The sequence below is a fragment of the Pseudopipra pipra genome, chromosome 7, assembly GCF_036250125.1.
Source record: "Pseudopipra pipra isolate bDixPip1 chromosome 7, bDixPip1.hap1, whole genome shotgun sequence".
Lineage (NCBI taxonomy): Eukaryota > Metazoa > Chordata > Aves > Passeriformes > Pipridae > Pseudopipra > Pseudopipra pipra.
This window is the reverse complement of record NC_087555.1, coordinates 8,448,766-8,465,450: the sequence shown is the minus strand read 5'-3', so window position 1 is coordinate 8,465,450 and position 16,685 is coordinate 8,448,766. Positions and strand designations below refer to the sequence as shown.

The following is a 16,685-nucleotide window of genomic DNA, read 5'->3' as shown; positions in this document are numbered from 1 at the left end:
GTAGAATACTTCTTAGGCCACAAGCTATCACAGGAAAAGATGAGCCTTGGGCACACAAGCCCTTTTTCACATCTGAAGGAGAAGCAGCAGGCTTCAAGTTCCTAGCCTATGGCAGCTGCAACAATATTATTACTACAACTCAGTAGCTTCCCTCAAAGGGCAAAACTGTTGAGGCACTGATGGGAAAATTGCTCAAACTGACACAGGCATTCCCCAAGGGAGGAAGAGAAGGAGATGGGAGGAAACTCAGGTCCCCTGGGCTCCCATCACAGGCGGATGGATGGCTGCTCTGCTCCAGCTCTCAAACCATCCTGCCTTTAAGAAACTATTCAGTCACCACACCTGCCACTCCTCAAACTCCCAAAGGAAGACCAGCAGCCCAGGCTGGACTTGTTGGATAAACACAAGTAAAAACATGAAAGTACAAGAGAGCAGGGTCAGATCTGGCAGGAGGAAAGACTCTTCTGCATGTTGCTGCAGGAGCAGCAAAGCACAGAGCAGCTACCAGCCAACATGCACACCACTAGGACGTACCAAAACCACAGGGGACAACAACCCTCATCAAAACCCAACACAGGACTCCACCTGGCCTCAACAACAGCATACTAGAGACGTACATGAGCATGCTGACATCAGAAGGTAATGAAATTGAGAAGAAAATTGAACTTCAACAATCACTCGGTCACTATTGCCACAAAGATTTTCTCAGCAAGTTGCATTTGTGTTTCCCAATACCACAACACTCTGTTCTTACAGCAGCAATGAACTTATACGGAGAGATGGCCACACAAGGCTGATGCAGACCAGGACAATTGGTCTCATTCACATAATTCTGTTCCCTACTCTATTCTTTCATAATGTAGCATCTGGAACAGTAGGTATGAGTGCAGCAGGAACAAAGCGACTATGCTTGACAGCAATTCAGTAAAGTCCTAAATACTGTAAGGTAGCTGAAAAAGGGATGAATCAATAATACAGACAGACACAGGAGAGTAAAGGCAAGTCAGAAACAAAAAGGCTACCCCTAAAATATTAAAATAGAGATCAACAGGAAGTAGCTAAGTCTATGAAACAAGCACACCAGAAGAGCCATGCCAGCAGAAGGCGGCCACAAGGATGGTACCTCAAACAGATAAAACTGAGTTACTAGACTGGAATGCCAAATATTTAATGTTTCAGTGATAAAACAACAAATGTTCAGTAACATAAGGCTGTTCCTGCCCAAAGCAGCCCACAAACTCCACGCACCAGAAAATACAAATTAAACGCTGACATCAGAGAAAGATTCTGTTCTGTTGTAAGAACAAAAAGCAAACAAACATTTTCTTGTAAGGAACAAAATGTTGACCTCTGCAAATTTGGGAAGACTTCAAGAATCAACATAACTGTGGGGAAAAATGTGCAGGGCAGCAGAATAAAGCTGTATCTGACCTCTAAAGGCTGACCCCCGTGAGCCTACGCAGCTCCACTCCCCTCCAGACTCCTCACACCTCCCTTGACACTTCGACATACCTCACAAAGCAATAAAACCAGTACAAAATTAAGTTTCAGACTAACACACACACTACATTTTATCCCAAACCTCTACCATTCATAAGTCACTGCAAACGCACATACAGACAGATGCCCCTCTCCCATTTGTCTGCATCCCAAAATACAAAGGAAAAATTATTGCTGAGCTGGATTGGATGAGCATATTTCAGCCAATTTAGAAAAAAATAAAATAAAAAAAAAAGTTAAGGGAGGGAGTTCAACAGAACAAGTCAAAAATTCATCACACACAAACTGAATTTTACAAATGTATTTAAAGTTTTCCATGAGGTCCGTAGGTCACACATTTTAACTGCACAAACTGCTCCCTGGAACCTTCAAATAATCAACATTGTGGGATTTTTTTTTCTCCTTGCTAACTGCACTGCCCATGATCCACTTTTTACTTTGTAAAGTTAACGAAAAAGTCTCACGGGCTTTTGTCACCAACAGTTACAGAAAAGATCTTTTGTGGAACAGCGATGCAAATTTTATCAATGAAAAGTTTAAGAGTTGCTAACACAATATAATAAACAATTACAGCTTTCTAATGAGATTTTTCTTGGTCAGACATACCTCAGACATTTCCAGACATGACTAAACTCCAAGATTCCCATTTCCAATTAACACATGCGCGTTACCCAACGAGCCCTCCCCCCCCCAAAGCCACTCAGCATGAGATTACTGCAGAATGTGATGGTCTTTAGTAGAATATTTGGCCAAACTCCAGCTCCACCAGCCTTCATGCTTATTTTTATAGGCACAGCCTCCAGCTTTGCACTCTGGTATGTAACACAACACCCAAGTCTATTAAACTTTCCATCAAATACACATAAAATTGAACAACAGGTAATCAAGCCACAGTCTGTTCCCTGATAGTTAGGAGTACACTTATTATCCTGTTTGCACCACGGCATGAAACTTAGCTAAGCTTCTAAAACAGCTTACAGTGAACGTGCCCAGGATGATACAAAGGGACCACCAGAGGATCCAGATCTGAATGCATTTGCAAGGGGAGCTCTTACAGAGCAGAATTTCAAAGAGGTAAATGGAGCTGGCACTAAGATCTCCAACATCAAACATTCGGCATCAAACATAACTGTGAAAGAGACTCGAAAAAACAAAAACTCTTCTAGTGGAATGAGCCCAACTATCTTGTCATCTTTGGCTATGGGGAGAGATTTGGCATTGTTCACTGATGGCTTGATCTGACTCACATTTCGTAGAATCACAGAATAGTTTGGGTTGGACGGGATATTTAAAGGTCTCTAGAGTTCAACCCCCCTGCAATAAGCAGGGACATCAAGCAGAGCCCAGCCCCAAGCTGACTTCAAATGTTTCCGGGGATGGGGCACCTACCACCACGATGGGCAACCTGCTCCAGTGTTTCACCACCCTCATTATAAAAAAAATTTCTTCCTTATTATCTAGTCTAAATCTACCCTCTTTTAGTTTGAAACCAATATCCTTCATCCTATTGCAATAGGCTTTACTAAAAAGTTTGTCCCCATCCCTCTTGTAAGTCCCCTTTATTGTTTTACCTACCAAGACTGGCTAACACAGTCATGCAACATCTGGCCAACCAAAGCATTTTCAAAGTTATCCATGTTACAGGTCTCATTCCTCACAAGAAACCCTTTTGAAGGTTATAACTGCAACTCCATTTTAAAACTAACATATGTAGCACAGATACACCCTTCAGTCTGCAGGAAACTGCTTAGAAACCGACATTGAGTAAGCCTGGTTTACTGCTGAGAAACATTTCAATCTGTTCACATGGCTTCAATTTGACTTTGTTCTTTAAACCTGGATACAACTTCTGGTAATACCTAGAATGAAGCACTGACATGAGGACTGAATTTAAGCCCACAGCTGAGCCATTAAAGGACAAATCCATTCCTACTGCCCTCTGAATGGATCCTGAGAGGTCAACTTCTGTATGTAGCTTGTTGGAGCTGCAGAAATCTGCAGTATGAGTTACTTAAGCAACAACTGTAGCTCTTTAACAGTGCTATCCCGGCTTTCCCTGGGACAGCATGCAAACGACAGATTTTACACAGTAAAACAAGCACTACTTCCAGGTGTAACAGAGGCTTCATTGTCCTCACCAGAGCCTAAAATTAGAAACACAAAGTGTAGTTGTCATGACTGAAACTGGGGAGAAGACAGTTGGTGGAAATCTGAAGGTGGTAGAGGAGAGTTTGTACTTGAAAATTAATGTGGCTGGTACAGTGAGCACCATTCCAAGTGTTACTATTTTACAAGTTTTCTAAAATATGCAACAGTGGTATGAAATTTGCAGGGCAGCAGAACTCAACTGATATGGAAAGGAGATAATATTCCTCAAGTGATTTGGTAAATAAAATCATGCAGCATCCCAAACCAAGTAACTTGCATACTTAGTAGCAGCATGAGGCACAGGCATAAACATCAATTCTTTCCACCATTGATGTAGTGAGTGTTTTAATACTTGTAAAGATCTGCAACATTTTTCCTTCATATTGTGCATTCACAAAAAATACTTGAAAGACCTTAAAAAAATAAATAACATGATCAAACAAATCAGAAAGTTTTAAGAAAAAGGGTAAATGGTAGAGCAACAAACTACAAGGGAATGATTCAAAAAAAAAAAAAAGTTTTGGTTTTGGCAGCAGTTCACACTTCTTAACAGAGCACAGTTAAGTACCAGGTTTTCCCACCTGCTAGGCAAAGGATCCTACATTGCAAGAGAAAAGTGATACCTCTATTGCCTACCAAAGCACATAATACAGCTAATAACATTGCATGTCAGTGCCAGGCCCAGCCAAATCAGAAACTGGGGGAAATACTTCACTGTCACCGTCTCAAAGAACTGTGTTTGAATACAGTTGTCAGCCAGTTCATAATAGCAGATAAAAATAAAACAGAATACCCATTTGTCATTCAAACAAATGTATTTCAAGGAAAAACTATCCAGTCTGAATTAAGCAGAAACGTGTAATTAAATACTTTGCAATCCATAGTAGTTTACATTTAAAAAAAAAAACTGAGAAATCCATATAACTTATAGCAACCCTTCTTAAGAGACTGCACACCTTAGGGTCCCCTCACAGAGCATTTTTGTATCCTTAATGCTTTAAGTAAAACTTTCAAATATGACCCAAAGAGTGGGCAGGGTGGTACTGTCTTCTTCAATCTCTAGGCAAATAGCTCCCTTCTCTTTTCCTTCATATTATCTTGAGCTAAAGTAGAACGAGATGATTCATTATCACCCACTTTTACTGTAGGCATCAGGAATATAGCATTAACCCTAAAACTGATGGGGAACATGTTAATTATACAAGCCACTAACTGAAAGAAAAAAAAAGCCTCTGAGTCCCAAAAGGGGCAGCCACTGCAGCTGTTGAATATGGAGGACTTGCCAAAAGCAGGATGAAAGAGCACAAAAGAGAAGTCTGATATCTATCTGCCTGTATCAACATCGAAGGGTTATCAATAAGGAACAGAACACACCTTTAAGGAACAAGGAAATTTTGACACAAAGTTTTCCAAATGTAACTCTCAAAAGCATCACGGAGTTTTTTTTTTTAAAGCATTGTGGAAGAAATCTTTCCACAAATACACATTGTTCTGGTTTCTTCTTCAAGGTTTTAATGGATACTGAGAGTCCTTATTTTAATTTTCTGTTTAATTTGTCAGTCTAAACTGAAGGAGCAAATCAGTGGAGGTGAGTGGAGGAGCAGTTGGGTGTAACTGTGTATTACAACCTAACCTACGGAAAGGGAATACGTGTGGCTGAACAGAAAAATTATTTGGGAAGAAAGATGTGACAGACAATGAATAGCAGAGATACAAAAGCACAGACTATAAGGGATAGAAGAAGCAAACAAAAACAGCACAGACCCTCCCATACTGGAGGATGGAAAGGAGAAGGTATAATGAGACCACGAAGGTTCAAACGCTTAGCAAGAAGGAAAAGCATAATCACACTAAAAATTAAAACTGCAGAAGGGCTAAATTATAATTAAGTACAGAACACATCTATTTGATTGTAATAAGCTGTAGACACAATTGCTTGCAGATCATAGCTATACTTTGGCTTAAATATTTCAGCTTTTACTCTTAAAAGACTTATCTTTCACCAGCAGCCTTGGAATGTTTCTACACATCATTAAGTTCACACAGCTGAAGCAGTATAACAGATACAATACCGTGCACATTTTAGTAAAAATGGAACAAAGATGAAACAGGAAATGAAAGGCTTAACTGGAATCACAATTTGCCACTTTGTTCCCTGCCTGTGCTTCAATTGCCAGTTCACAACATCTCTCCTGTTGATCATCACTCAGAGATTAATATCCCTGAAGATTTTGATTACTTCCACCTATATCCAAGCTCATTGTATCTAGTTTAAAATACAACCACTCTAATAAACATAACCCTTTTGCAAATCAAAGATAGCAGGCAACATTTAAGTTAGCCTTAGCATATTCCAAGCATGAATTGTTTCTACTTCAACCTGCTCTAACATCCTGGAAGTGTCTTCACTGTTAAGTGAATTATTTATAACTGCAATGTCCTCTGACAACAGCAGTATCAAAGTTATTGTCAGCAGCAGGTCTGAAACTGTTCTTTACGAAAATCAGAGGTGTCCCCCCCCTTGCACAAAGGGAAAAAGAAAAAGGAAAAATATCCCAGATGGGAGAGATCAAATGCAAACAATGCAGTACAGGAAAGACTACAGCAGAAGTAAGGTTTAAAACATCCCTAATACAACAGACAATGTTCAGGCATTCAGTCTATGTGTATGCTTATAAATAAACACATATCTTAAGAATGACAACATAGGTCCCCATAGGCTGTAATTTCTTAACATATACTCACATAAACTTCATTGTGATCAAAGCGCTTTTTCAGATTATTGATGAACGAATCTTCATTAAGTGGCTCTAAAAGAACCATATCTCCCACCCCTATCATGTCATCTAAAAGTGACGTCTTGACCTCCATTTTGGCCATTTCCTCCTGGAAAATAAACAAGAATAAAACAAAGAGCAAAGTTAGCTCAAAGTTATTCTAATTATTCACAGGCATTATCTAGTAACACTGCTCAAGGAATAAAAGTTAAAAGCCCATCGAATGACACTACTTTAAAATTATTTTTCCAAGGAATGCTCTCAAAGACATTGCTTCTACCCAGGTAGTCCACACAATTCCAAAAATTTAACTTCCAATCGTCAACAATGCCTTCTGGCCCACTGTACATTAAATGAGAAACTGCAAGAAACAGGAATGGTTATTCCAGTGGGCACCACAACCAGATTTTTTGGACAATTTCAACACAGTGTTCGAGTGTACGCAAACCCAAGTTTTATTAAAAGCTTCACCAAGATCTCCAAACTAGGGTTTAAATTTGTCAATACCCTAATCTGAATTTCTTTCTCGCCCTTACTTGCATTTCTCCAACTGCATCAACTTTGAAATGGAAACCAACTAAGTGAACCCACCCCGAGACAAAAACCACACCACATTATGTCATCTTAAGTCATGAATCCTGTACTCTAGAGTGCCTATATTCTAGTACAGTACTGGTCTTGGTTACCTGAAGCTACCAAATTACTTCATTTCCTAATCAGATTCAATTAAGTTACAGATTTATTTGTAACTTTATTGCTTAAGGGAGTACTTTCATGGGGCAGCAACAATCCAGCTGACAAATGGAGACTCTGCATCTATATAACTGGAGTGGCAAAAGTCAGAAGTTGGGCTTAAACAGAGGACCAGGATCAAACAAAGAAACCAAGTCTGACAAAGGAAGTAATTTAGACAAAGAAGTCAAGGTCGAGCCAAAACTTGACACTTATTTGATCCTCCCAGCCTTTTATCCTTCCAATCCAAATGCTACAGAAGATTACTGAGTTCCTCAAGAACTCCAGGCACACAGTTACTGCTTTAAGCTTTCGTGATGAGACTGAAAAATGAACAGATTCACAGCGGCAGGGGGCAAACAAGGAACCAGAGGTGAGAGAACAACTCTGCTGACCGTGCAAACCAAGAACCAGCTACTGCACAGGTACACAAAACAACAGCTGAACTTCACCACTCAGCTGTAACCCCCCAGCCATGAACTGCCATCAGGCTTTCCTTGTTTCCCCTCTCACTGTAGCACATTTCAATTCCATGTACTTTTTTTTGTTTTCCAAAATGTTGCTGAGCAGGTATTACCTTATACGATCAGCATTACCTTGCCATAGCAGCTCTCCATCAGATAACTAATTTAAAATAAACAAAGTCTTTTATCTCTTCCTTCTGCCCACAGCCACTAAGTTACTACACGTTATTTGATGTTTTTCAGCAGTGAGTGACATTTGAGGGATATTAGATCAAAATAGTCGTGCTTGATGTTTTTCCAAATTCAACGAAGAGAAGCGCAGCTCCACAGGCAGCTGACGGAAGTGATACAACAAGACCCCCAAAAACCTGAAACAAGCCTGGGAATTACTAGAAATTCACATGGAAATTCAGAAACAGTGCTGAACTATGGTAACCAACCAAAGCTGAGTCAACTCTGCTAAACAAACAAAAGAGCATTTATTTTAAACAAAAACACTGAACAAATATTTTTGTAGAGAGAGATACTTTTATTCTTAAAAGTTCACCTCTCTGAATCACCAAAAAAATTTTAAACATTTACAGAATCTTTTCAGAGGTATCACTTCAACTTCTGCATCCCATTAAGACAAATTCTCTAAACTACCAGTCTTGTTTCAGAGACCTAATTGCTTCCCATACATCAACTAATGCTCAAATAATTTTTGAAGGCTGAAAAAATAAAACCCTTCTCAAGTATGGAACTTATTAAATATTGGGTTTGTGGCCAAATATATAAAAAAAGCCAACACAAAAATCCTAATAAGGGCAATTCCAACCTAAAATTTAGGTTCTAAGTAGCATACCTCATCTACCATTGTGAAATTACATACCACCTACCACACTTCACGCATCATTGCTCAGGAATTTCAGGACCAAGAGCAGCCAAACCCATCAAGAATATTCATGTATTCCCAAGCTCAGTGGCACGTTTTCCAGGAGAGGTGCACAAAGACACTATATCTACTACTAAGTTGGATGAAAAAGTTGTATACAAATATTAATTTACCAATATATTTCAAAGGTTCAGTTTTATGCTCAAAGTTTAATTTTCAGCTTGTTTTTCCACAATAATTTACAGCATACTATGGTTAAAATATTCCCATTAACATGAGAGTTAGAAAATAATACATACATAAGTGATAAAAAAATTGGACAATATGTGAAACACCTTGTTCAACACTGACTGCTCAAAATCACCTGCAACAGCTTCTCCTTTGAAAAAAATTCATTGAAGATTCTCTCATACACTTATGTATGATTCAAGAGTATTCTGCCATACCAGTGTTGTTAGCCTCCATTTCGGTGGAATCCAATCATAATCCCTGCTCTGGTTTAGGTAACAACAAAGGATAATTTGGTTGCCTATCTAAGGTAACAAGTGGGGGAAAAAGCACTCTTAAGAAAAGCCAACATTATACATTATACAATGAGATAGAATTAATAACTTAATTTTATCTACAAGAATTCAGTAGAAGATCAGTATACACAGCACCTTCAAAATACCAAATACCCATTTTTAGAGCAGCTTTTAAAAAAACATCAAAAATCAGTACATTACACAGGAAAAAAAAAATAAATAATCAAACCCTTGCAACATTACATGGCTAAACTTCAGAAAAAGCTCAGAAACTCAATCCAAATTCATGTCCAAGTATTTGTATTTGTCATATACTCAGAGATGCCTTGCAGCTGGAATTCTTTTCCCATCAGCACTGGTGACAGCATGCGCATCACAGTTTGGAGAGCAGTACAAAAAAGTAGGTGGCTTTTGCCTGTGCCTGTATTCATGCACCTCTAAAAAGATGAATGCTTCTCAAGACTAATTTTCAAGAGCCAAACCTGTGAGAGGAACAGGACCAAAACCCACTCCCAGTGCCTGAGAGAGCAGGAGTGACCAAAGCCACAGCTGTGCTGGTGAGAGAGCAAACACCAGGAAACAGGAAACTGGGTTTGAGGAAAGAACCATAACAGGTCATGTCCTATCAAACAACAAGACTTTTTTCAAATGAAGACTGTTGAATGGTGGAAGGTGGACAGAGATACTGCTGTGAGGCTCTATTTGAACTGTGCTGTAATTTCAAACTGGAAATTCAATAAAAAATAACCTAAAAATGTAAGTGGTACTCCCTCAATTTACCTAATACCTTGTTTTTGTGACTGTAACATCTCATTTGTTGGCATCAAGAAAAGCAAGTGTATAAAGATTACAGCTGCAAGTTATTAATATAGCAACAAATTAGCTCAGAAAAAAAAAATAAAAACCCAACTAAAATTTTAATGCTTGTGGTCTGCAAATTAGATTCCTTCAACATTCCCTGATCTCTTCCACACCCGTTTACCATGTGAGGCTTCTCCCAAATTTACCTTTCTTATCCCTGAAACCAAGACTGGCAACTTCAGAATATCTCCCTTCTCTCTAGGCAACTGTCAAATCTGTTCTTCCTCCCTCTGGTCTCTCTCCAGGCCTTAATTCAATGGAGTGAGAACATTCTCAACACATTTCTATTCTCAAAAAAATAAAAAGAGAGATTATTCAGTAATCCTTCGCAGTTTGATCTATTTCATGTTGGACAACATGCTCAGGAGGAGAAGTGCTGGGCATACTATGTCTTTAAAATGCTTTTATCCACACACTCCCACACTACAAAGAGCCTTTTAAAACAGACTGTTGTATCTACTACTTGCAGTGCCAGGGATTACCAACCAGCTAGGCCAGTTCAATCTATAACCTTATTGCCCCTCTTGGCCACAAGGATAGCAAATTAAAAAAATCACACTATCCCACAGCCACAGCAGCCTTATCATCAGTCATTCTGAAACAATAGCTAATTAGAACCATAAATAGAAGATGATACAGAAAATAGGTAAAGCCCCCAAAGCCTCATACAATAAAATGCGCACATTCTCTGTGGGGGAAATGAAGTAATACCCTGTTATTGGCATACAGTATATTATGGAATTGGTCGAGGTTTTCCACATCACCCTCGAGCAGATCAGCAACAATTGTCAGCAGCTTCCTACAGCTGTGCCGTCTGTAGCACACACTTACTATTTGCTCCACAGGAACTATCACTGGCTGCAGAGGTGGTTTGTTTCATTTCTTTCCTGGCATTGTAGTAAAAGAACAATTTCCCTACCATCAAAACTGACACAGATGTACTCACATATGCTTCAAGCTCGGCCTATTTAAAAACAAAAAAAAAAAAAACCCAAGCCTTTGGTTTCACTGTGACCAACTCACTGAAGAAAATAACCCCCTTTTTTATAAGTCTTAACAGAGACAATGTGCAACATCAGTAATTCAATAGCAGAGTTCACACTGATTTCATGTTCCAGGTCCGATTCTGAGCTGCTGTCAGGCTGTAATTATGTTTGCTAACTCGTTCCCTGCTTTCCCTGTCAGGGAGCAATCAGCCCACACAGCGTGGGGACACTGACAGGCCACTGCTGGAAAAAGCAGCCACAGACATAGTGCCATTACCTGTACAAAACAAAACCAAAAGGGGCTGCAACCATCATCTCATACTGCTCATGAAAAGCCTACGTACCAGTGTAGCAGGAGGCAGGATTTAAACTTACCCTGCTCTGCTGTCCAGCACATCCCAAGTCTCACCAGCCTCTGACTGCTGCCCAGAAAGCACAAGTTCATTGGCAACACCTTGTGCTGGTTCACCAGGTAAACTGAGGCAGACTCTGCAGCTGAACTATTACAATGCCCTTTTCACTCAGAGCTAGATTTCCCGACATCAGTATGTGTGAAAAAACATTGATATGTTCCTAAGGAAATCCTTGCTTTCTTTCCCCACCCTCTAACTTTTTAGTCCCTGGATGCTTCAGGTGAGCAATGCACCCAGCATCTCCTGTGTGTTGTCTGCCTGTGGTCAGCCAGGGACACCTGCACCCTCCTGCCCAGCTGTGACTGCTCACAGATGTTGCTCTGACACTATCAATGTGCCGAAGAAAAGAGTATATGCAGAAAACACCATGATGTTGCAGCCCTCGATTTCTTCCTGCAAGAAAATGGACTTGAGAAATCTGACAGACAAATTGCAGGAAGGAATGTTAATAGATATCACAACAGCAGTAAAAGCACTCGAAGAACTAAAATGCTTCCTCTGATTCTCCACCTTCACTTTTGGTTTTGCCAATGTTTGAATAGCTTCTGAATTCCCTTTTTCCCCCTCACAGTCCTACTGAACAAATCAATGTTTTCCAAACTGAAAAAGTTTATACTTTGGAGCTTTTGAATCAGCTACTGCTTCTCACATCTTACCTACCAAGCAAGAGCTATTATCTGAAGCCTTGTGCAACTTTAACTTCTGTGGGCATTGAAAATTACGCATGTGTACCGGATTCCTTGAGTACTTAACAACAAACAGCTCTGGTAAATTACAAAAGTAAAATGCGGCATTACTGGGTATATTTGTATTAGGACCACAGGAATGTTTGCATTCAGCATCAGCTAAATGGGAGCAGCCCTTTAGCAACATCAGATTAGGACAGAGTTTCGCACCAGTGACTGCAATTTAGATGACAGAAGATTTGATCAGAGAATTCCATAGGAGAAACGAATGCTCCACTGGCCTCTGCTACCAAACATTTATCTAAAGATTGGGTAATTTTCAAGAAAGAATCAGGCCATTTAAGGTACTGTTGAACAAACAGCTGCAACCAGGTGAAGCAATATCATCTTTTAAATAGTTTATCAACGAAGACTTAACTGCAGTTTAGAAAAACTGGTAGTGTGATAATTAGACTTCATTAAGACATATACGAAATGTTTGTTGGGACATTATCTCCTCCTGACAAACAGTGACTGAAAGTTTCTTCATTAACAGGACTCAAGTCCTCTATATATGCAAAGGGGAGAGGTTTGATTGTTTCTGTAGTTCTTTAGGGGTTGGAAAGGGTGGGTACTGGGTTTTTTTGTTTTGTTGTGGGGTTCTTTTGTTTTTACATCAGCTTGGTTACAACTCACATTAAGCCGTAATTAGTTGTTGTTAGTCCCCTAAAAGTCAGAGAGATGCCTCTGTTCTGCCTCTGTTCACATCATGATGAGACTGTGCACAACTCTGGTTTCACCTAAGAGGTGCACAGTACCTCACCACAAAACCAAAATCACATGAGCCATGTATGCAGAAGATACAGCTTTGCCCTCCTCCTCTTCCTTAAAAAAAAGATTAATTCATGAGCCTGGGGGAAGGAATGAGGGGCTGTGCTTGCATTTCTTTAAGGCTATTTTCCTGTTATTTTTTCATACCGGTTTGAATAACATTAGCATGGATATTACCTTTTCTAAGAGACCGTGGGGTATATCTATTCTGCTGTTTCTACTTTATAGTCCCAGCAGTGCATGTCTTCGAATTACTTCTAATAATTATTTTGCAACCACAACACAATAACTGCCACCAGTAATCGCACTCAGAGGTTGATATATTTCCTAAGTCGACTTGCTGCCTTGCTTTAACTCATCTGTGTCAGTCATACAGTCATACTAGGTTTTGGGAAAAACATTTTGGATTATATTGACAGGCTTCAAAGAATATAGGTGTGGAGTAGCTTTTTCTGTAAATGGTTGTTTTGGAGTCTGGGTGGGTTTTTTTCATATTTTTTTTTTTTTAATTACTTCAGTTTAATGAGGAAAACACCTTGGGCACTTTCAAGGCATCTGAAAATAGATCTTCACTAACCAGGCTGTTTGCAGGCCAAATTCTGGTTGAATTCCCACTGACTTCAGCAGAAACAGGATCCATGGTGGTTTCTTATATTTAGGCTTTTCTTAGTCATTGCCGAACCACAGAGCTTTATAATCATTCCAGGTCCACATCTACAGAAAGGGATACTCAGGGACAAAGGGGATCTCTTTTTGGCACATACCTTCTTGTTAAAATCTCCTGGAATCTTTTTCAAAATAAGGAGCAAAACATGACTGCAAAGCCAAAGCTGTCAAAGATCCTACCTTCTTCCCCTAAACCAAAGACTAGATTTCAGACTGACAGTGTTCTTGGGACACCGTGACTCTTTAAAAGTTGCTAGTACAGAATATGAACATATAGAAAAACCCTCATTCTTTAAAAAATAATTAGAAAAAAATAAAAAAAAAAACAACAAAACAAACAAAAACAAGCAATCAAACAAACAAAATCAAATAAACAAACAAAACCAAAACCCACAAAAATTATCTTGTACTACTGGAAAGCTAAACTCCACTAAGTGGTGGGTGCCCTTTTAAACTGATTATCTTAATCTTTCAAGTTGCCGCTTAAAGTTTTCTGCCAATTTGGGGGAATCTGCCCAATCCAAAGGTTACGTTTACATAGCTGTTGCAGAACAGGGGCACAAAAAGCAATGTAGCATTTATTTATTCTGGGGGATCACCTTTGTTTGTTGTGTGTCACACACCAGTAGCTTGCTACCACACCAGAGCTTGCATTCAAAAAATCTCCCAGTAACAGATCCTCACAAAATACTACCTAAAAACAACCAGCCCTCACAAAGTCAAATCACTTCTTTCAACTGAGATTTCACTCCTTTGGGAGCAATCCAGCAATCAGCTGTAATCAAGATCTTTCATTTATACTTTTTTTATAATAGGCTTTCTACTTTCCATTCCACACAAGCACGTGGGCAGAAAGCGAGCCTGGCTGCAAAAGAACTGTTCATGGTGGAGCAACTGCAGTGAACATTAATTTACATTATGGGTACTGAGAGATGTCTCAATACTACAGGGTTAAAATACCAGAGTACACGATAATCTTCTCCTCAAATGCTTCGTGGGTTGCCTGTTAAGCAGTCAGTGATAAGCCCTGAAGATATGCAGAATATGAAATAACAGGCCAGGTAACACAACAGCTTCACTCCACTGCCAAGAGCAGAAGGAAAAGCTGACCCAGAAAGTCATCACAACAGTCACTGAACCAGACTTAAAACTGGGCACGGACGAACACAAAACTAATCGAGAGTTTCGGGAAATCCAGATCCCAGGAGTGGCATTCGTGCCCCTGTCTACCCACCATCAAGTCACCGATGACAGCTGAGCATACCCATAGTTCCTGGAGCAGCTGGCACACACCATTGCACTCACAGATTTACCCACAGAGCAAGGTCTAACTTTCCATGCACCCATATTCTCTTCCAAGCAGTAAAAGTCCGGGAAAAGCCAAAATTTGAATGGCTGAAAGCACCATGTGTTTCCACACCATCCCCTATTCTTTTCTATTTAAAACAGGAGGAAAAGAAGTCATCCCTACACCATCCCAGGGATCTTATTCTTGACCACTGCAGTTTTCCCTCCTGGAAATCTCACTGTCAGGGTCTCTTAATATTAGTAAATAAAGTTTGGAATGTTTTTAGCCTAGTATTTCATAGAAGTAAGGCGAATTAGGCCAGCTGTACATCTCTTGGTCTATACATCTACTCTCTCACACATGCCTAATGTTGAATTTCATTCAAAAGAACAGAGAAGAGTAAAGGACAACTGAATAGCTGATTTTCCACGTCTGTAAAAGCAAGAGAGATCAGAGCACAGGCATCCCATCAGAGACACGGGTTGCAAGGAGAACAAACCCGTTATTAAGTACCACAGAGCCATTGCAGAAAAATTTCTCCACAATTTCCCCAGCTGTAGAAAAACTTCAAATGGAAATTATTACTTCTTCTCAAGTCAATCCATCACAAGAGAAAAACCTGCAGGAAGCCAGACTCAATTAGTTCCATTTCTCCCAGGACTAGCTGCCAAGGTAAAACAGTAGTGCAAGGTCTCACCCTGCCATTTGCCATCACTGTATATTCTGCACATCAATTTTTGTCCAGAAAAAAACCTGCTATTTTTTAATGAAGACAGGAATTAAAAGAACTTGGATGCTAGTGTTGCAGGAAAAGGGAGCATTATTTGCCCAAATGAAAGCTAAAAACCCACCTATTCAGGGGAAGAGGAGGCTTAGGTAGATAAATTACATGAACTGTTTAGATATGACTGTTTAGACAAACTATATCCACAGTTTTGTCATTTTCATTCTCAACAGTCACTTTCAGTTGGACACCTGAAATTAGAGAATAAAAGTCATCAATTTCTAAATCAAGGCATCTTCAGCTATTCCCGTGTACCAAGATATATTTCGGACAATGGGAGCAGTTAATGAAGCTGCATTTCAACACACAGTAATCGCTCTTCTCCAGACGTCCATGAAGTTAGATGCCAGCAGACAGTGTTTTTATTAACAACTAGCATGATAAACAGAGATTTTCCAAACGAAATATAACACTTCACAGATTTATAGTGAGGGACACCCTCCTAAAACATCAATAGAAAGCACCTCCCTCCCTCCCACAGAAGGAAAACAGCCAGCCTCAAACCAAACTCAACAAACACTCGCAGCTACTGAGTTTTCCCTCACTTTGTTTCTGCAAGAACTATCATCTGGCAGTTTTTGGGATGCAAAAAGATCTATTCACATGAGATACAGGCAAGCTTCCCCTGTTCCAGAAATCTGTTACAAGGTACAAGTAGCTCCAGCTCTACTCTTGCTTGCCAAAAGATTTTCCAGGGTTTCTCCTGGAGTGAACTTTGCTTTGACACAACCCTGCACTCTTTGATCACTGAAGGTAATCTCCAGAGCCCTTTTAACTCTGCAGCCTGACAGCCTGTGAGCTGAACAATGGCCATAGTAGCTGTATCTGTTCTGCATGTCCCAGACCAGTGCCAAAACCACTGTATCCTACAATCATGACTACTATACTGTACTACTCTAGAGTGTGATTTTTCAGCCTTCTACTGTTTTACAAGAAATAGTTCTTACAGTGTGCCTAATTTCTAGACTAAATTTATTCATGATCAGCTAATATCCACTTCTTTTTGCTTTTGCTAATGCTACTGGGGTTTGGTGTGGTTTTTAAATTTAAACGTGTATTTCCTCACCACAACCAGGAATATTCCTTCATAGAGAGAGGGATTCATTTTCACCCCTTCCACAACAGCTTTTCCTTCTCCAAAATTTCACTAGGAATTAGCACTTCCCTATAGC

At 39.7% G+C, this 16,685-nt stretch overlaps 1 protein-coding gene across 4 annotated transcripts in view; it reads right to left on the bottom strand.

Moving 5' to 3' along the window:
• Window positions 1-16,685, bottom strand: part of MYO1B (myosin IB) — a 112,592-nt gene that overhangs the window by 90,517 nt on the left and 5,390 nt on the right. For all 4 annotated transcript variants that reach the window (XM_064660485.1, XM_064660481.1, XM_064660483.1 and 1 more), the window contains one exon: window positions 6,394-6,534. In XM_064660485.1, coding sequence (XP_064516555.1) covers window positions 6,394-6,528 — 135 coding nt within the window. In that variant the 5' untranslated portion in view covers window positions 6,529-6,534. Of the gene's footprint in view, window positions 1-6,393; window positions 6,535-16,685 lie in introns of those variants that run through there.